This window comes from Paroedura picta, chromosome 3 (assembly GCF_049243985.1).
Source record: "Paroedura picta isolate Pp20150507F chromosome 3, Ppicta_v3.0, whole genome shotgun sequence".
Classification (NCBI taxonomy): domain Eukaryota; kingdom Metazoa; phylum Chordata; class Lepidosauria; order Squamata; family Gekkonidae; genus Paroedura; species Paroedura picta.
Window position 1 is genome coordinate 125,826,407 of NC_135371.1, and position 21,869 is coordinate 125,848,275.

At 43.3% G+C, this 21,869-nt stretch overlaps 1 protein-coding gene across 2 annotated transcripts in view; it reads left to right on the top strand.

Annotated features, from left to right (window-relative positions):
- Positions 1-21,869, top strand: part of GAS7 (growth arrest specific 7) — a 170,607-nt gene that overhangs the window by 134,611 nt on the left and 14,127 nt on the right. For both annotated transcript variants that reach the window (XM_077327607.1, XM_077327608.1), the window contains exons 5-10: positions 1,263-1,316; positions 8,044-8,133; positions 10,515-10,630; positions 14,251-14,325; positions 17,842-17,920; positions 20,422-20,550. In XM_077327607.1, coding sequence (XP_077183722.1) covers positions 1,263-1,316; positions 8,044-8,133; positions 10,515-10,630; positions 14,251-14,325; positions 17,842-17,920; positions 20,422-20,550 — 543 coding nt within the window. The remainder of the gene's footprint in view (positions 1-1,262; positions 1,317-8,043; positions 8,134-10,514; positions 10,631-14,250; positions 14,326-17,841; positions 17,921-20,421; positions 20,551-21,869) is intronic.

The following is a 21,869-nucleotide window of genomic DNA, read 5'->3' on the forward strand; positions in this document are numbered from 1 at the left end:
CTGTTGTATGTCTGTTAGATATTGTTTGCAACTAATGCTGAGAAACTATATACACACGTCATAATATATAAACCTTGCCCATTTGGGGTGATATCAGAACACCTCAGGGTCTACAAGAGAATACTTTGAGGGGAATATTAAAAATGGAGATATGTAATGAATTCTCTAGCGAGTGGATAGTGAAAGAGAGATGCATGCTATGGTTTCCAGCTACGGTACCACAAATATAGGCTGGATCTTTGAGGGAGATTCAGTAGCACAAGTTGCCTAAATAATGTGCCTTACCTGTGGATTGGTTTGAGACTTTGGATATTCATTTATATGGTTAATAAAGTCAAATATGGGTTTATGTATGTGGAGTTCTTCCAAGAAAAGGTAGCTGGACTCTATTCTTGAAATACCATCTATTGGTGTATTTGCTGCTGTTCAGCATGGTATGCATACGTTTTGTGCTGTGACATGCATCATGATGAGACCCACAGACCCCCTCAAAAACATGCATACTACAGTGAAAGATGCAGTAGATGATGTTCCATCAGGCTGTTGTTGCTACACAGTAGCTACAGGCAAGAGACAATAACCTCTCAGTGCATACACTTAGAGAAGGTGTAAAGCCTTTTAAAAATACGACATACTTTGCTTTTTGACTTAGCTTATTCGATTGCTGTCAGTCTTATACAGATGTCTGTTTACATTGCACTGCATCCCGTAATTTGGAGATGGAATTGGAAGGGAGCCTTAGGGACACCTGCAGTGTGTTATCAACATCACTGCAGAGAGTGAATGTATAAGGAATTTACTCCTTACAGCTTATGCCCAGGCTTTTAAAGCCGGATGTTCAGTAGGATGTGTCTCATCATAATCTAAACCTAAACCAAGGAAACTCCTGTGTACAGCTCTAAATGTAAAGTAGAAATGGAGTTTTCAGTAGCGATGCCCTAAAAAGCCCTGCTCCAGAGTTGACCTGCAATTCAAGGGTTAATTCCTAAGCTAGGCACTGATTGGAAGGGGAGGCGTCACCACGTTTTGGTTGAATTATCTTGCTGTACATAGCTCGTGTGCTGCTTCGTGAGCACCGTGCAGGAGTCTCCCGTGCAAGAGTCAGTCCTGTGACACCTCTGGACATGGGAAGAAGCTGAGCTAGCAGGCAAAGCAGAAGTCCCTCGGAGCTGACTTGCATGCAGCACTGAACCCCCCTCAAGATACATACCATGTCAGATGTGGAGTGCAGTTTTGACGATGCCTCTTGCCTCTCTCCTCAGAGTCCGGGGTCCCCGTCACCTACTCGAAAGCAGAATAAGGAGACCACCTTCACGGTAAGCAGAATCCCCTCAGTGATGATCACCATCCTGGTTGCCATGGTGACCCACGTACTAGAACAAGTAGCATTGCAGGGCAGAAGAGCAGGGGGGGGGGGAGTCCATGTGTGCAGGGGTCTGCCTCATGTTTTCCAGATGTAAACACGGTGTTTGCTTTCTACAGCAATAGCTGCCATGAAGCCATTTTTAAAAGGCTGAAGCTAGCAAAGAACTGTTAACAGAGACAGGAAAGGAATGTCAGAGTGTGAGGGAGGGTGGGAGGCACTTCTTTCTCCTATGTTTTTTTTTTTATTACACTTGCAGCAGTGTTTCCTTTTTTGTTCAGAGTTGCTTCAGTGTAGCTGAAGCAATTAAAAGCCAGTGGAGTCATTTTTAAGAATGGAGTGTTCCTGCAGCCAGTGTACACCATTATAAAAAAGTTGATACCAAGCTTTTATAAAACACCCCTTGGAAGGTTTCGTTTTCTTTATAGAAATGCCTTATGGCTAAAGGGGGAAACTGTTCCCTCATAATAAGGTCTAAAGCCTGCCCCATGAAGTCGCCTTTGGCAGAGGATGCTAAAATGATAGTTATCTCTCAGTGGGAGAGGATGAGAGGTAAAGATTTTGAATTCTGGCAGACCCCTTAATGCTTTCATTAAACCTCAATTTATCCCCCCCTCCCCTTGTTATCGCTCAGAAATGTGGCCTGGTTAGATCAGTCATCTGAGCCCCATAGTTAACCAAAGATTTGATTACAGTGCTTTAAGGAAGAGGAAACATTCCCCTGTGGAAGTGTGAGGCTTGCTCTTTTGCTAGCTATAGCAGTGGAAAGGAATTTGTTGCAACAGCATGACATATCTCAGTATGAACTGGAACACAGGGAGGGAGAGCATCAGGGGACTCTAATGTGATGAACAGACGATTAATGGGTGCTTTTTCTGTGACAGGGCTGATGCTTGGGGCTCCAGTCCATTCAGGGTTGGTTTGTTTTCTTCCTGGTTTGATGTATCGTTGGATTGTCTTCAGTATTTTTGCACTTGCTTCTTGATAAGAACTTATATAGTAGCGATGAATTCGGGGACTGGGATATGAACCTTCAGCAACTGGTTTAGTGGTCTTATGCATGGACTATTTCTTATGGTAAGCTGAAAGAGATGTAAAGTAGGAGCCCCAAATCTCTCAAAGGGCTTTTGACTCTCTGTCAGTTTCTATCACTCCCTCATTCATTCCTTCAGCATGTAAACAACTTCTAGATTAAGTGAACTCAGGAACTGTTTGCCAGAACAACTGATTGTGGAAGGAGCAAGGCTAGACTGTGAGTGGGTGGATTGTGTCAGTGCTTGGTTCTTGTGGCCCTTTCTTGCATGCCTAGGAAAATGCCTATTGCATTTCCTCCAGACCAGACTGGCCAGGGATTCTGGGGGATTGAGGGGGGGGATCATCTGGGCATGAAATTGGAGTCTCTGTGGGTGGACGCATAGTTGTGAGTTTCCTGCATTGTGCAGAGGGCTGGTCTAGATGATTCTATGATTTTGTGACCTCGTTGAGAGGATAACCCAGTTCAGTCAGAGATAGACAAAGAAACAGAAGCAGATTTTCAGTATTTTTCTGGATATGGCCCAATTTTTGTAAGTACAGTCATAGAATAAAAGGTCAAATAAGTTCGGGCTGTTGCATGGAATGGCATTGTCAGGAAAGTGGGAAGCATTGGAGTTTTGGTTGGGTGAGCTGGGCTACGCACTTGAGTAGCTGTGCCAGTGTTTAACCTCTTCAGGGATCTGTGATGATGCTACAGCCAGTTCTCTGCTGGCCCAAGTAGGAAGCTGATTCGGATGTAGTTTTTTGACAGAGCCATACTGCTGGTGTCAGGATAGTTTAATTATCCCTTCAAGACAGAAGAGAACAGTGTCTCAGCACCACAAACAGTTTCATTCTCGCCCACATTTTCCTCAAGCTCAAAACTGCTCTTGAAAACACACATTTCTGATGGATGCGTCAAATTCACATCTTAGGTTCATGAAAGATTGCGAATGTCTGTTGGACCCTTGAAATTCAAAAGAACATCAGACTGTCTAGAGGATTTCAAGGGCCTTTTCAAGTACTGTGTTTCCTCTCATGGGAGATAAGTAGCACTTACTCTCCTGTTAAAACAGAATACAAAAAAATTTCTCTTGCAAGCACTTCTGTTGTAGGGGAGTCATGATTCCCCTCTACACAAACTGCTAAATCTAGTTGAGATGGAAAAGGACTCCTTCACTGGTAAGTCAAATCATTGCAGTTGTGTTTACTGAGCAGAACATGAGTGTTGTCAGCGTGGATGGGTTTGCACCTGTGCCATCGCCAGAACTCAAGAAACCCCCCCAAAAAGCCCAAAATCAATTTAATTTTAAAAAAGCCAAAATCAATCTGGAATGCAGCTGTGTTCTGCATCTCTTCCTCTTGGTTGGTTCTAAGTGCTGAAAGATTTGTGGCTCCCACAAAGGACGGGATTTTGTGGTTTCCCTGTTGCTAGTACGGCTGCAGATAAAGCATAGCAGCAATAGGGTTTCTACTTGCCAAGTTTTCCTGCCCCAGTATCCCAGAAATGGCCATCCCACTTCCCAGGGCTACCAGGGCCTTTACAATTTTACAAACATAAACAGCATTAGGGTTCTCTGGATTCCAAACTCTTTTTTCTTTTAAATAAAGAAGAGCTATTTTTTATACCCCACTTTTCACTGCCAAGATTACAAACACCTTTCCCTCCCTCTCCCCACAACAGACACCCTCTGAGATAGGTGGGGCTGAGAAAGCTCTAACAAAACTGCTCTACAAGAACAGCCGTAAGAGAATTGTGACTAGTCCACAGTAAACCCCTAATTACATTCCCTTGACTACCCCAAAATGCCTTCTCAGACTAGCCCAAAATAAGCCTTTAGTGCCTTCACTTGAAAAGAAACAGCTTTTTCCTTATATTTCCAAAAGGGATACTTTTTATTTTTTTTTAAGAAAGAAACCTGAGAAATCTGAAAACCTGCTACACCCATAATGACCAGGGTATATGGTGAGCTGAAAGAGTAAAGCAGAAGCCCCAAATCTCTCAAAATGCTTTTGACTCTCTGTCAACTCCCTTCACTCCCAATTTATCCTTTCAACATTTTAATAACTCCTAGGTTAAGTGAATCCTTTATGACAGGAAGTTTAGCAGTGGAATTGAGAGACCAAATGCGTATATTCTGAGGTACACTCAGATATATTGATGTGATGATATTCTAGTCCCATTTTTTAAAAGTTCCCTCAGTGGCAGGTAAAGAAATGGCTGTAGCAGGGTCAGTGGCAGGGATAGTAGCTGCCATTTAAGCTAGAAAATCAGAAATTTTGAACCCACATAACAACCATCCAGGTCTTACTGTGATCTTTCCTAAAACGTGGGCACAGAGGAGGTTTGAGAAAGATCAGAGACAAGCTATGGAAACCATAGGAGGTGCTTGGGTGTACCACAATGCTGTGGGGAAGCGGGAACGGGGGGGGGGGACACTTCCCCAAAGCGCCAAACTCCGGTCAGCTCCATAGAAATTGCCGTTTATTGAATGTTTTGCATAACCTGGAAGTGGCCCAATCCTTAGTGTGGGCCAATAAAAATCCATTTCACAACAACACCTTTCTTATGCCAACAAGTGCTAATATCACTACTGCAACCAAAAATAATTCAACCTTTTTAGAAGCTGCATGGGGAACTGGTAGACACAGAAGTTCACAGATGTTGGATGTAGTTCTCCGCATGGCAGTGTTTGTCCCTTAGGGCAAGATTAAATGACATCTGTGGTTAGTTTGTCTATGCTGACCCTGTGCAGCGGCTGAATGAAAGATTTGTTCTTTGATACAGCCCTTCCAGGTTCAAGTCTGTTCACACTCTCCCTTACTATCCTCTCCAACCAAAACACACACACACACACACTCAGCATGATGCCACTTAAAAAGAGCAACACTGCTGACCTCCATGAGCATTGCGTGCAGAATGTTAATGTTTTCTGTGGTGTGAAGACAATAGATTTTCAAAGATGCAGTGGTCTAAAGTCATCATGCCTTCTGGACATGCATTTAAATATATATATTTGTGATTAGCTGGATCTCTGGTCAATCTGATCTTTTCATGTTTCTGTAGTGCTTAAGCGATATCCTGGAAAAGCCAAAACTAGAACTGCCAGCACAGACAATGCAGTTGCAATAGATTTGTATGCATTTTAGGACGATTCTTGCCTGTTGGCATGTGGTTGTTTTTTTTTTTCAATCCAGCATGAAAGAAACTCAGTATCATTTGAAAATGAGTAAAATTGGCTCCACCCTTTTCCCAGCAGTAGCTATATCACACCTTTTGAAGCAAGACTTCAACTCTCTTGTATTAAATGTCCACGGTTATCAAGCTGCTGTAAACAAGATAGGCTCTAGTACTGTTAAATAGATGGTCACTTCCATTGCACCACACAGGAACTGAAAGGCATGCGTAAACATATCCCAGTTCCCTGGTAGACTGGCAGATTAAAATAATTGTTCATAAGAACTTTTAATTCCCCCCCTCCCCCCATTCCCCATTGTTATTAGGACTTGCAGGTGATATCGTAAGCATTCTCTACAGCCTCTTCATAAGCAGTCTTTTTGGTAGAAGGGCACCAACATCAGCAAAGTCATGTCTAGAGATCTTTTTGATTGCTCTCTTGTTGTGGTCAGCCTTGGTTAGTATTTGCATTGGGAACCAGCAACGAAGTCCAGGTTTGCTGTTTAGAGGCAGGCAATGCCTAACCACCTCAGTTTGTCTCTTGCCTTGCAAATTCCAAGGAGTCACCATAAATTAGCTCTGACTTGGCAGCATTTTCTGCCACCACCACTAAAGCTCAAGACTCTTAATCTCTCTCAGCTCAAACCTGCTAATCTATATGAGTTAAGAGGTAACTGCATTTTAGACATGCATTTTGATGGTTCTGCTTGTTCTGAGATGAATTCGATGAACTGTAAAGCTAAACAAATGCTTTCTGGTTAGCACTGTGAATCCAGCTATTCAGTCAATGAAGGATCCAAAAGGGACATAGCTTTTAGTAATGCTTTAAAGAAAACAGGTACAAAAATGCAGCACCTGGAAAGTTTCTGTCCACAAACACCTTGCAAATAACAAAGTTCCTCCAAGGAGGTCTTTGGAGATATTCATAACTCCCTTGTGTGGAAAGTGCTGTTTACGTGTTCTGAATCTTATGTACTTGGGTAGTTAAAGAAAACCGCTAGTTCATGTGGGTTTGTGTATGTTAACTTCCAGGTTGAGGCAGCTTTTGTTGCTGTGTCAGAGTCTGGTATTCGGTATTTGCGGAGTGAATGCACACGGCAGAGAGATTTATTGCTTTAGAGGAAATCCAAAGAATGTCACAGAAGGGGGGAAAGTTTTAGTAAGGCTTGTGAAGTTCCTAAAGTTTTGTGCATCCTAAATTTTGTCTGTCAGATAGTAAAATGATTGTGTTTATAGAGTGTGAGGAAGAGTCTGCTTGTCTGTGGGGTCTACCACCTAGTTGTTGGAATGACTTCCTGCCAAGGAACCCTTCCATCTGTGCTCTGTTACACCTCCTGGCTGGAGAGGGCATTGCATTCAGCAGTCACATAGATCTGCAAATAGGCATGAAGTGGGAAAATGTGATTTGGTTTGTGGTTTATGACTGAACCATAAACTGCACCCCAAGCCTGAAGGCTCATTTATGAACTGGACTAGTTTGTATACTTTGGGGCCCTGCAAACCCCATTGAAAGGGACCACAGTCCCTTGGAACATAGTTTGCAGCTAAGTGGCAAGAAGCATCTTGTTCTTTGCCACTCAGCTGTTTCAGGCTGTCTTGGGTCATTCCTTTAAACACACCCCCAAAACAACTGTGAGGCAGGGATGTTCTTCCTGCTGTGCTGTTGTTTTATACTGTCTCCTGCGGAAGACTGCCCAAAAAACAGTGACCAGCAGAAAGTAATTCCTGACGGGTGATCTCCACTGCCAGCTAGAGCGAGGTGGATCAGCGCTGCTTATACTATTAGATCTGTCAGCAGCGTTTGACACCGTAGTTCACGAGCTCCTAGCTCACCTTCTCTTCTTCCCCCCTCTATTCTGTTGGTAATCTTCCCTCCCTCCTTTCTGCTGGTGAGGGAGAGCTACCACCAGCAGAAAGGAGGGAGACAAGCTGTCAGAGCTTCTCCCACCTTCCTTTCTGCTGGCAGTGGGGAGCCACAGCTAGCAGAATCAAGGTGTCAGTATCATCCCTCCATCTTTTTTGCTGGCTCTGAACCACTTAAACCAAACAGCTGAGAAGGGGATCACTCAGACCGTTTACGCACTGGGAACTTCACTGCCCTAGCTCCCATGCAGGAGCATAGATCGGGGGTGGATGAGGTACACCGGGCCAAATGTTCCCCCATGTGGGTGTAGGAAGAGGTGGGGCAATTTGCCATGACTAAAACTCCAGCCTGCAGCCTGGCATGAAACTTCCAGTGCGTAAACGTCTCAGCTGCGCAACTGTTTCTCACAAACCACCACAAATTACACCCAGACTTCACAAGCTTCGGTTCGCAAACCCTGAACATGCCAAAATTTGTGATGAACTTTCATTGATGAGCCCGTTCATGCCCTTCCCTAGCCATAAAGGCCTTTGTGTAACCTTTTACATGTATGTTCTCCCATCACTGTTTCCAAGCTCCTTTGTGCACCCAGCATTTTCCCCTTCTCTTTCTTCCCCCAATCAGATAAACTGTGTAACGTTTCCCCACCCTGACGGAGTGCCAGAACAGCAGTTGCTGAAGCCTTCTGAATGGAGCTACTGTGATTATTTCTGGGTAAGTGAGCAGCCACCAAGATGCTCTTTGTTGCCATAGTTGAGCTTTACACAGGATGTACCATATTGCTAGCAAATGTGTTAAAATCCATGATTGGAAGGGGACAGTAGGATCATTTTCTTCAGGCACAACCTGATTCCCGTTCAGCTGTTCATGCAAGACAGTTCAGGGGCAATCTGTCTTGGACACCTTGGGCCTTGGCAACCCCTTCCCCAGCACAGTGTCGTGGTTAAGAGCAGCAGCCTCTAATTCTAGGTAGCACTGTGTGTGAACGAGACCTTGGGGTACTTGTGGATTGTAAACTAAACATGAGCAGGCAGTGTGATGCAGCGGTAAAAAAGGCAAATGCCATTTTGGGCTGTATCAACAGGGGCATCACATCAAAATCACAAGATGTCATAGTCCCATTGTATACAGCACTGGTCAGACCACACCTGGAGTACTGTGTGCAGTTCTGGAGGCCTCACTTCAAGAAGGACGTCGATAAAATTGAAAGGGTACAGAGGAGAGCGACGAAGATGATCTGGGGCCAAGGGACCAAGCCCTATGAAGATAGGTTGAGGGCCTTGGGAATGTTCAGCCTGGAGAAAAGGAGGTTGAGAGGGGACATGATAGCCCTCTTTAAGTATTTGAAAGGTTGTCACTTGGAGGAGGGCAGGATGCTGTTTCTGCTGGCTGCAGAGGAGAGGACACGCAGTAATGGGTTTAAACTTCAAGTACAACGATATAGGCTAGATATCAGGAAAAAGTTTTTCACAGTCAGAGTAGTTCAGCAGTGGAATAGGCTGCCTAAGGAGGTGGTGAGCTCCCCCTCACTGGAAGTCTTCAAGCAAAGGTTGGATACACACTTTTCTTGGATGCTTTAGGATGCTTAGGGCTAATCCTGCGTTGAGCAGGGGGTTGGACTAGATGGCCTGTATGGCCCCTTCCAACTCTATGATTCTATGATTCTATGATTCTATGAGTTAAAATGTCCATGAAAATAAAATGTTCCTTATGTTCATTGTTGTGGCGTGTCTGTATCTTATTTTGAAGGGATGTTTAAACATTACCATAGCGATCAGAGAGCGTTAGGGCAGTGGTTGAGAGTAGAGGAGTAAACTACCCCCCCCCCCCACCAGGCCTCAGTAAAAGGCATTGAGTGGTCCCCGGTGATAAAAAGGTTGGGGACCATTGCTTTAAAGGGTTGATGGCATAAAGCAGCTTAGCTCCATCCCCTTCCGCTATAGTGGTGGCAGAGGGGATATCATGGACATTCCCCTGAACTACTCTCTGTTCAGCCAAATAAAAAAATTGACTCTAGAAATATCACAAGTCACACTCAGAAAAAGCACATCATGGAACCATTTCCTTTAATCCAGGGGTTTCCAGTGTAAAAAATCCCCACATGGAAGCAGCCCAGTACATCTGTTTAGGTTTGCTTTGAGTAATATGTTGTATGCTCAGTGCAAATGGTCTGGCTGTACCTTATTTTGGTATGTTTTTATTGTAGCTTTCATTATAATTTTAAAGAAATGTTGGATTGCATGTTTCCTTGAACTTATGAAAAGACAGGGGGGAGACTAAATAAGGGAAGTCCCTGCAACTTAAAATTTAATGATAACTTTAAAGGGCTGCAATGTAGGAATTAGGGAGTGTGTATTTCCCACTCTAAATAAGCATGTAAACAATTTGTTACACCCAAATATAGGTCAAAATTGCTTGAATGCCACTTTGGAAAATATATGGCTAGCACTGACCTCGAATCCCTTCTTGCCAGTACCACAAGCTAAGGATATTTTCCCCCATTATATTTTAGTCACCTGCTACTCATTCTGTGTGAGCCACAGTGACCTCTAGTGGCTATGGTATGCTATTTCCTGAGAATTCCTGATATTTTACTGAAATAGTCTTTCTCAACTTTTTTTACTTTTGAGAAACCCCTGAAATATTCTTCAGGCTTCAAGAAGCCCAATGAGTGGAGGGATCATGCAGAATATGGTCGGGAAGCATAGCTGTGAACATGCCCACCTGGGACCCCTTCCCTTCCCACTCTCTCCAGATTCATGATTGGCCACTTGGGGAGGAGGGCGGGCAGGTTGACATGACCATATATGGTCATATCACCCAATAAATGTTTAACAAGTGTAAATATATATATTAAAAAATTAACTCCCACCCATTTGGAAACCCCCTCCAGGGCCATCAAGAAACCCCAGGATGTCATGAAACCCTGGTTGAGAAAGCCTGTTCTTAAGAGCTACTAAAACACCTCAGGTACTGGAGGCTTTGGTCTGTAACCTGTTCAGAGAGTGTCCCCAAATAGTTGCAGGTTTCTTGTACCATAGCCTAAATGGTGGGGTGCTTCTGCTAATCCTTCTTTTTTGTGGTTTTCCCTGCAGGCTGATAAAAAGGATGCCCAAGGAAACAGTACTGTCTCAGGATTTGAAATCCTTCTACAGAAACAACTGAAAGGGAAACAAATGCAGAAAGAAATGGCAGAGTTTATTCGTGAAAGGTATCTTAGAAGCTCAGTGCTGAGGCAAATTGATTGCATGTGTTGCACTGATTAATTGCTTCCATAACTCAAGCTCCTGCTTGACTAATCCATTAGGTGCGCTTCCTCTTAAGCACACCCAGACTTGAAATATTGGCCAGCTGAATGCTGAGTTATTTTCTTTCGGCCTTCCAATCAAGCCTTCTGGTTACCCTCACATCCCTATCAAGCTTCGTCACTGAAAGGGAGGGGGAATATCTGCAATATGTGTTATAATATAGGTAACCTTCTGCAAAGCACTGAGGAGAAATAATGATTTGTAGCTGCATTTGGATTTATAGAATTCCTGGCTTTAGAAAAAAATAAATGCCTCAGTTTTTAGACTTGAAGGAAAGATTTTCTAGCCCTGAAATGCCACTTTCAGACGTGTAGCTCTGCTCCATCCTCTATCCTTGGGTTTGTGCCACCCTGCCAGCAATGCCAAATTCTCAGGGGAGAGTAGAGCATGCATATGGTTCTGTCTTGAGATATCACCCCTATGCCCCCTCCTTCCTAATGTGCGTCACCAAGCAAAAGGTCCTCCTGGTGGTTGTGCTGTCTGAATCAGATGCTTACAAACCAGGATTCGAAGGCCAGATCAAACCGCAGTTTGGAATCCTGGTTTGTAGGCCGAAAAACAAAGTGCAGTTTCATAAAGCCTTTGGATTCCACTTTTCCATCCTAGGGTGGTGGAATTTAATGTGCCATCTAGCAAATATTTAACCTCTTGTCAATCTCAGCGGGAGAACAGTCCATGGAATTAGGAGGGATCAATTTTAATCCTCTGTGCAGAGATTTAGGATCACAGATTCCCTTGAATTCACTGGACTTCCACTTCTGCTCAGTGATTTGGGCTCATCCAGAAAAAGATTATTATTCTTCACCCCACCCCATCCTTCTTTTTTCCATGACCACAGCTGTGCTGGAACATAGTTGAAATAACTTAAAATATCTGCAGGACATGAAAGGAGAAGGCAAGAGTGAGGGAGATAAACAGCTATTATTTACAGCTGCTCATTATTTATAACTACCCATAGAAGAGCAGGATCATTGTTATAAATAGCTATCTAAATAATAATAGGCAGGAGAGTTGCTTTTCTAGGACTTGTAATGGTCTTGGAACGCTGTATTCCAGGAGTGAACTTTGTCTGCCTGACCAGAGGAAAGTAAAAGCACTCCAGCGATTTCTCCACTGCAGTTATGTAAGCACTGCAGCCAGCTGGGTGACATGGAGTTAGTCAGTTCTTTTATAACTATTCTTGTAGAACAGTTCTCTCATAGCTCTCTCAACCCCACCTACCTCACAGAGGGTCTGTTCTGAGGGGAGGAAGGAAAAGGTGCTTATAAGCTGTTTTGGGACTACTTTGGGTAGTGAGAAGTAGGGTATAAACCAGTTCTTTGTACACCATAATAACTGTGATGGGGATCATGGGGTCGGTGTGAACAAAAAGCCAAGCAAGGCAGGGGCTGAAGCAGGAATAGGAGTAGAATCATAGAATCATAGAGTTGGAAGGGACCTCATGGGCCATCTAGTCCAACCCCCTGCACTATGCAGGACACTCACATCCCAATCGCTCATCTACGGTCACCTGCCACCCCCTTGAGCCTTCACAGAATCATCCTCTCTGTCACATGGCTATCCATTCTCTCTTTAAAAATTTCCTAAGATGGAGAACCCACCACCTCCCGAGGAAGCCTGTTCCACTGAGAAACTGTTCTGTTAGGAACTTCTTCCGGATGTTTAGATGAAATTTCTTTTTAAATGAAGTGAGAATGAACAAAAAAACAATAAGATTCAGCCTTTTATCCCCATGTAGTTTTCTGTCAATTCTGTCCTAAAGAACATTCACAAACATGCCCTTTTTATACATTAGCTCATCATGAACAAGAATGCCTACAAATGGGCTTTGTAGTCCCCAGTCTGTCACCAAACAGGGATTATTATACTGGTGGCTACATGACACCGCAAACTCAGGACTGATTTAGTAGAATCTGTTAGATCAGGTGGAACAATGAAGAATCATAGAATGTTTCAGTAGGGGAATAAGGAACAGCAGAGAATGTGAAGGACAGAAGTCAGGCTCACTTTCATAGCGTATGATAGCATTCATAGCTGCTATCATAAAGAATTTTTTTTTTGCCTAAGGATTGCTGTGGAAGTTTCTAGTAAGTAATACTAGAATCCTCTGTGTAGTGGTTTCTAGTAAGTATTGAGTAAAACCTTTGGCTTGGATGCAGTGGAGGATTTTAGAGAATGGACACAAGATGGGGAGGATGGTTACCAGTTCCTCCCTTCAACCTTGCACATAATCCTAGGGAACCCCTTTCAGCCAGCAGCAGCAGCAGCAGCAGCAGTGGGCTGCAGCAGGACAGGAGAGATGAGAAAGTTCCCTTCCACTGACAGAAGTCCCTTACTGATGAATCCAATCCACAGTGACTTTGCCTGTGTGCTGCAGTGGTCAAGAGTGGAGAACTGGGTTTGATTCCCCACTAGTTGGGTGACCTTGGGCTACCCGCTGTTCTCTTAGAGCCTCCTTAGCCCCACCTGCCGCACAGGCTATCTGTTGTGGGGAGAGGAAGGGAAAGGTGATTGTAAGCCGTTTTGGGATTTCTTGGGGTAGTGAAAAGTGGGGTATAAAACCCCCAGATTTTCATCTTGTTTTCAGAGAAAATGTGCTTTATGTGAAGCAGGGCCACTTCTATAACTTACTCTATGTGGGCTTGCCCTTGACTTTGATCTGGAAATTACAGCTGGTACAAAATGCGGCTGCTGGGGTCCTCACCAGGACGGCCCATATTCAGCCAGTGCTTCGCCATCTGCACTGGTTACCAGTCTGTTTCCGGATCAAGTTCAAGGTATTGGTACTGACCTTTAAGGCCATACACGGTCTGGGTCCCACTTACCTATGGGACTGCTTGGTTGCCTATGCCCCCGCAGGGCTCTTGACTCTGCAGGTATGAATTTTCTGGTTGTCCCGGGCCCCTGGGACATTCACCAGGGCCTTTTCAGTCCTGGTCCCAACCTGATGGAATGAGCTCCCAGAAGAACTGAGGGCCCTGCTGGAGTTGTCAGCTTTCTGCAGGGCCTGCAAGACTTCCTCCAGGTGTATGGTTGAGGCCAGGGCAGAGTCCTGGCATTCCACCTGAGGATCCCCCCAAGGTCTACCTGATCTGGCAACCACTCCTAGTGGAAGAGGACTTGGTCTACAGCTGAACATGGTGGAATAGGATTGGGATGAATTAGAAGACCGCTTGCTGCCTTTGTTGTAAGGGAGGATTTTATAGGGTTTTATTGTATTTGAATGTTTTATTCCTGTGAACCACAGCAAGACCATTGGAGGAGCGGCGGTATATAAATTGAAAAATAAATAAATAAATAAAAATTTTGTATTACCCCAGGTATATCAGGTTGGGGTACCAGTTGCAAGTACTGACCTGTTATGCTTGTTGAAAAAATTAAATTGCCAGTCAAGTTTTACAGGTGAAACTGCAGTGTGTAAAAAGATCTCTTCCCATCCCATGGGACCGTTTTCCAGATATGCTTTCATCATCTATCATGAAAAGCTGCCCTAAACGAGCCATTTCTGCTTTGTCACTTTCAGGATAAAAATTGAAGAGGAATATGCCAAAAACTTGTCTAAACTGTCTCAAAACTCCTTGGCTTCTCAGGAAGAAGGGTGAGTATATATTTTTATCATTATGACATCCCATAGTTTCTGTCACGGTTCTGCCTTCTCATTTTGCTGCTATGATCCACTTCTGTGCGAGGGGCTTTCCTGTTGGATTGGATTCTTGGGAAACCAGCATAAAAAAGAATTGGGCTGCCATGGAAGGTTATTGGACTGGTTAAGGCTGCCAGAAAGTGTTGCTCTGAAATTGTGCTGCTGGGTGCCTTTGACTTTCCGCTGAATGTAGCTAACTGCAGGAAGATTTTAGTCCAGGAAGCACATTTTAGTCCAGGAAGCACATTTAGTCCAGGAAGCACAAACAAAAAGCAAAAAATGTGTAAGAGTCTCTAGCTGAACCCTCCTTACTCTCCTTAAAATAGAAAAGCTGCTTCCACGCAAAAATTTTGTTCCAGTTTGGCAACTGGTGTGAGCTTTTTTGAAGCATCCACACAATGACATCCCCTAATCACAGTAGTGTTATAACAATCAATCTACCAGCAACTCTGAATTCCCAGCATGTGTTTTTTTAAACTCTCTAGCCCTTTTTATTGCGGAGGCATTCCTTTCCTCTTGTATTGCAGCAAAGAAAGGGGTATGTAATGGGAATTCTATGTAATGGGAATTCAAAGCAGCTAGGATAAAGATTGCTATAAGATTATTGCACTGAACAGTTCCTATGTTAAAAAGAAGAAAAGCCTTCCAGTGACTGGTGCAGAAAGAAGATGAGCAGGTTTTTTGTATGCCACTTCTTACTACCAGAAGGAGTATCAAAGTGGCTTACAGTTGGGTGGCTTTCACCATAACTGCTGCAGAAGATGAAACTGTTCCAGAGTAGAAGACTGAGTCCAACTCACTGATAAGGATCAAGGCCTTGGGTTGCCAAGGGTCAACTAGTTCCAGAGGCTTTCCAGCTGAAAACTTGATTAGATGATGAAAAGATGATAAAGCCACTCTTCTCAACATGACTGATCTGTAGGTATTGCTGAAGGATTACAAATGGCTCAATGGTGTGGAGACCTTCATTACCTAGGCAGAACTGGGCTATAAACTCCACTATCTGTACTACAAATATCCCATTAAAGTATAACTGGATTCTATTGTATACTTTTAATTCTCTGTAGTGAGGGAGAAAGATGTAGAATAATGGACTGATTATGCACGGGGCAGAAGGGCCAGGCTGGCACGACAGGGCAGTGGAGCTAATCCCCGCACACGCATGAAGTTGCTGCCATCCCGACCCTGGCCCAAATCAGGGCCACGGATGGCCCATGGCAAGGGAGCAATATGTACCTTTTTTGGTGTGCCTGTGAGAAAATTGTGTGTGTGTGTGTGTTTGTGTGTAGGGAGGTTGAGGATTGCACTTGGCCAGACACACTTAAAGTAAACTGAGCTCCATTGGTGATGCCAGGGTCTAAGGAGTCTGCCTTGGACCGGGTTGATAAGCATACAGATTGAAAAAGTATAGGCCATGCCCATTGCCTTCTCCTGTACTACCCGTCCCAGCAGTGCTGCCAATGCCTTGGTTGTCTGGTTAGAACTATGGCCAAACAAAGCAATCCGGTGTGCTGCTAATGGGCTGCGTGCTGGGGGTTAGAATCATAGAATCATGGAATCATAGAGTTGGAAGGGGCCACACAGGCCATCTAGTCCAACCCCTGCTCAACGCAGGATCAGCCCTAAGCATCCTAAAGCATCCAAGAAAAGTGTGTATCCAACCTTTGCTTGAAGACTGCCAATGAGGGAGAGTTCACTACCTCCTTAGGCAGCCCATTAGGATTGCACTCCCCATTAGGGGGGTCTCTCTTTTGAGGGGGGGGGGGACTTGGTGCTTGCACAGGGGATACCTTTACCTTTAACATTATCTCAGGCTCCAAACCAGGTGTGTGGCAATTAGACGGTCAGTCTTTGGGGTGCCACAGACCTCTGTTATTTATTTCTGTCTTTTTTGTGTTTACTTCATTTATAACCCCAGTTGTTGTCCACAATGGGTCCTCAAAGTGGCTCACATTAATTCTACACATGTTGAATAATGTCTTTTAGCAGTAGATTTTCCTGTTACGCACAGGAAAATCCAGCTGCAAAAGCACACTGAAAGTACATTATTCAACATGTATGGAATTGAATTGTTCTCTCTTTCTCCACTGTATCTTAACAGCAAGCCTGTGTGGCAGGCTAGGTGCCCAAGGTCACCCAGAAGGCTCCCATGGCAAAGTAGGAATTTTAACTAGGGTCTCCCAGATTGTATTTTAGCATTATCTATCTATCTATCTATCTATCTATCTATCTATCTATCTATCTATCTATCTATCTATCTATCTATCTATCTATCATCTATCTATCTATCATCTATCTATCTATCTATCTATCTATCTATCTATCTATCTATCATCTATCTATCATCTTTTTTTAAAACACAATGGTCACGTTTATTGGTCCATGTACTTCCCCCCCCTCAAAAGAGAGACCCCCCTCCCAAAGCTTATCAGGGCTTCAATCTCCACAATAGCCGATGGCATGAATTGCTGTGATGGGACTGGAGCCCCCGGCCAGCAGATTTGTACCTTATTACTTGGCTTGGTAATCTAGGAACCACTTCCATTGTTCAAAGAATTTTCCTTCTCCATATCCATTCACTAAGGTCGTCAGCCTAGCCATTTTAGCCATTTCTACCATCTTTTAAGAGCCTCTTGTGGCGCAGAGTGGTAAGGCAGCCGTCTGACAGCTTTGCCCATGAGGCTGGGAGTTCAATCCCAGCAGCCGGCTCAAGGTTGACTCAGCCTTCCATCCTTCCGAGGTCGGTAAAATGAGTACCCAGCTTGCTGGGGGGTAAACGGTAATGACTGGGGAAGGCACTGGCAAACCACCCCGTATTGAGTCTGCCAAGAAAACGCTAGAGGGCGTCATCCCAAGGGTCAGACATGACTCAGTGCTTGCGCAGGGGATACCTTTACCTTTACCATCTTTTCTTGCCACATTCCCAGCGTAGGGATTTCTTTGGTCTTCCATCTCCTGGCAATTACTAACCTCGCCGCAGTTGTGGCGTAGAAAAATAACACATACATTTGTGGTTTAAGATTATTTGACATAAAGCTTAACAAAAAATACTCCGCTTCCATATTAAACTTAAGACCCAGCATTTTTCTATTTCCCGATGTACTTTTTTCCAAAAGCTATATATAACAGGGCATCTCCACCAACATGGAAAAATGACCCCACTTTTTTGCTGCATTTCCAGTGATTATAATTCTTAACAGCTGTAGAGAACGGGTGGAAAATGAGATTTCTCAGGAGATACCCATGATTATCTCATCTAGGAATTTGAAAATGAATTTGGTCCTGGAGAGACAAATTATGTAAGGCAATGTAAAATATTATGTTTTGGCTCCTTTCTCTGATTTCTTTTTCTCCCTCTTACATGCTATACATGGAATTATTTTGCTAGTAGAAATTCATACAGCAATAATTCTTCGTGAGAATTCTATCCTAATAAAGGAATTCGGATGTATTGTATTTTGTATTTTTCAGAACTCTAGGTGAAGCTTGGTCTCAGCTGAAGAAAAGCCTGGCTGACGAGGCAGAGGTTCATCTCAAGTTTTCTTCCAAAGTAATTCCTAAATTCACAAAGAGTCTTTACTGTGTGGCTGGGGTAGGATGGATATATTTTCTGATAACTTTAAGCCGGGTCTACTATCTTCTGGTTTCCAAAACCAGAAGCTCTTCATAGAATAAATTCCTTTTGCACCTAAATCCTATTCCCTAATTTATTTATTTATTATTTATTTATTATATTTATATACCTCCCTCCCAAGAGGCTCAGGGCGGTTTCCATTGAACTTATGAACCATACATGAAACAAACACTAAGCAAACTTTGAGCCCAACCCATCTACAGTTAGTGGTTTTGAAGCCTGGTTACAATGAGAGATTGAAGCATGTGCCATTGAAGCAAATTTGACTTGAAAGTGATTATAATTAGCTGGATTATAGCTCTTCTGCTTACAAAGCATGTCATTCCAAGATCAATAGCTTGGAAAGAAGTCTAAAGAGTGGTCCTTTCTGAGAACATGCCACCGATAGGGACAAGTTGTACAAGGATCTGAACAGTGTAATTATTACACGTAACTTTGGCTTCCTTTGAATCATTACATGCAGTCTTTATTTCGATCTCAGATGCTCTAGGGAGCCTAGTGCATGAGCTCTGTGCTTATTTATATATATCCCAAATATATATAAAATTAACTCCCACCCATTCAGGAAATCTTTCAGGGCCATCAAGAAACCCAGGAGAACACAAAACCTTGCTTGAGAAACCCTGGTCTAGTAGAAGTGATGCTGAACAACCCTTCCCAGTTACAGACTGATAAAGTGGGTGTGATAAAATGGATCTCGTTTTCCCTCTAAAGCAGTGGTCCCCAACCTTTTTCAGGCTGGGGACTGGCGGCAGCAGGGAGGGCGATTGCCCGGCCGTGCATGCCGCGCACTTGCGACTGAAAACGCACAATACGCACGCGCGGCCAGGCCGCACGTGCGCCATGCGCGGCCGAAAACAGCTCCCTGCATTCCTATGACAAAATAAGCACAGAGTTCATGCACTAGGCTCCCTAGGATATATATGGTCATGTTGACCTGCCCCTTCCCTCCCAAAATGGCCAATGGTGGGCCTGGAGAGAGTGGGTGTGTACTGAGGTTCTAGACCAGGCCATGCTGTGCTGCAGGGGGCTTGATGCCAAAGAAGTTTTAATTATAAACATTGAGTCCAGTGGCACCTTTATGACCAACAAAATTTTATAAGGGTATAAGCTTTCATATGCATGCACAGTTCTTCAGATACCATTTTATATATAGGTTGAGGGTGGGAATGACTAATTAGAGTCAAGATGCATAAGTATCTGAGCCGTAGTTATAGCTAAGATTGGATTAAGGCAGTTTGTAAGACCTGTGAATAATAATTTGGCGTTCGAATTATTATTTGGCATAATAAACATTTACAAACAGAAGTGAGAACTGAATGTCACTAGCATGTGTAGTGAGAAGAAACCCATATCTCTGTTAATCCCTGGGGGTTCCATTGTCTGCTTGTAACTCATCAATCTTCCATTCTAGTTAATTTCTGAAATTCTTTTGCAATAAAACAGCTACTTTGAAGTCCCCCATTGAATGTACTGGGAGTTTGAACTTCTCTTCTACAGGTTTTTCAGTTTTGTGATTCTTGATATCAGCTTTGTGTCCAATCCAATCAAAGCCAGCCTAGGCCAAAAGCTAAATGGATTTGTTTGCAAACACTTATTATACTAAATTCTAATTTGCTGCTTTTCACAGTTCTTGCAAAGTGCTTTAATCCACTCATAGCTTTAGTCATTGCTCTGTTACTTATGCATCTTGATTTTAGTTATCCCTTCCTGTCACCACCCTCCCCACTCTGTATCTGAAGAAGTGTGCCTGAATGGGAAAGTTTATGTCCAGAATAAAACTTTGTTGGTCTTAAAGGTGTCACTGGACTCAAACTTTATTTTGCTGCTTCAGACCAACACAGCTACCCCCCTGGATCTAGTTTTACTCTTTCATCCAGTTTATGGACCTGTCATCTGTAGACAGGACAGCTGCCATGAACGTTGTATCTTGCTGCCTGTCTTGGTTTTAGGTAACAGTTCAGGATGTCAAAACCCTTCTTTAGAATTTCTCTTCTTGCAATTAGCAGAAAGAGCATTTCCTTGGATGGAATGGGGCTGTTTTCTACAGTGTAGTTTGTCCAATACGGACATAACTGCATTTGATACTTATCATAGACTCATAGAGTTGGAAGGGACCTTCAAGGTCATCTAATCCAACCTCCTGGAGAATCCAGGAAATTCACAACTACCCGCACACTCAAAATGACCCCAATTCCATGTCCAGATGATACCCCCCCCCCAAAAAAAAAACCAGGATCCCTAGTCAGTCTGGTCTGGAGGAAATTTGCCTTCTGATCCCAAAGTAGTAATTAGCATTTCCCTTTGCATGCAAGAAAGGGCCACAAGAGCCAAGCTCAGACACAATCCCTTCTGTTCACCCACTCCCAAAATTTACCTCCTCAATTAAAAGAAAGTTTCTTCTATTTTTATTTCAGCTTCAGGCTGAGGTAGAGAAGCCCCTACTAAATTTCCGAGAGAATTTCAAGAAAGACATGAAGAAGTATGACCATCACATTGCTGATTTGCGAAAACAGCTGGTTAGTCGGTATGCTGCAGTGGAAAAGGTGCGTGAAAAATAGGCAGATTTTAATCCAGTTGGAAGTTTAGTTTCATATGGAATAGCAAAAGGATAAAGGTCAGCTTGCATCTGTGTCACTTCTTAGAAATATAATAATTGACTGTACCTCTGATTCAGAATCTTTCTGGGCTGGCAACATAAAGCACGTAATGCATGCAGCAGACGTTAGCACATCTCATTTAAAACTGGAATAGCTGGTGCTGTGTCAATATTATCTATTTATGCAGTGCTATTACAGACACTGAAGGTAATTGTGCTTCAGCATCATTTCATTGATTTCCAGCTATTACAAAAGATTACAAGGAAGGGGGAAAAGGAGACAAGAAATCAGTAAGAAAGAAAAATCCAAAAACCCAACAGCATAGTAAAAACTTTGTTAACCAGTGCTAGGGGCATGCATTTGGACCTACCTGAGCCAAAAATCTACCCCAAAAAATAAATTACTGGTATTTTGGGGATAGATTTTGACATCCCAAATGTATCTGGGTTTTCCCAACCCCAGCACAGTTTAAACCAGATCCCAGGAGACGTGTGCCCAGCCAGGATTTCTATAAAATTTGAGATTTCTATAGAATCCTGGATCTGAAAACCCTACTAGTTCCAGGGTTTTTCTGAAAATTGTCAAAGTTCAGTAGACCCGAAACAAAAACATACCTACTACAAAAATATTGTTCACCCTTATCCAACACCCCAGGGGAATAACTGGGGTTGCCAGGTGTCAAACAAAACAGGTTCCCCCCCCCCCAAGGTTATCGGTGCAATCTCAAACACAGGTGCATTAAATTGGTGTCTGGTTGTAGCTGGTTTCTCCTTAAGGCCATTTTATTGTTCTGGGTAATTGCTTATGGGAAAAACCTGGGTGCTTATGTTGGGATGGTGGATGAGCAAAGATTAGGGGAGTATGCTGGTACTTTCCCATCAACTATGACATCTGATTAGTCTCAGTGAACCACCAGACCATATTGGGCCAAAAATTAAAATTTGGGCTTAGGTATTATGAATCAGAAGCTAGTGTAGATATCAATTGCTCCATATCTATGAACTGTTGCAGCTGGCCAGAGAGGCCTTTTGAATTGGGGAGCTTGCTTTCTGCATCGAACTAAGGTAGAGCCACCTGATGTAAGTAAGGTAGAGTGAGGTTGTAAGCTAGTATTCTCTTATTTTTGTTGCTTGGCTTGTGTGTTCTGTGTTGTGTGGTTTAAAATCATTCATTTACTTTTTTTTCTAAATTCATATAATAAACTTGAATATTTTCTATTAAAGTGTCTGAATTATTTGCACACCCCACGCTGTGAACCTGAGGTC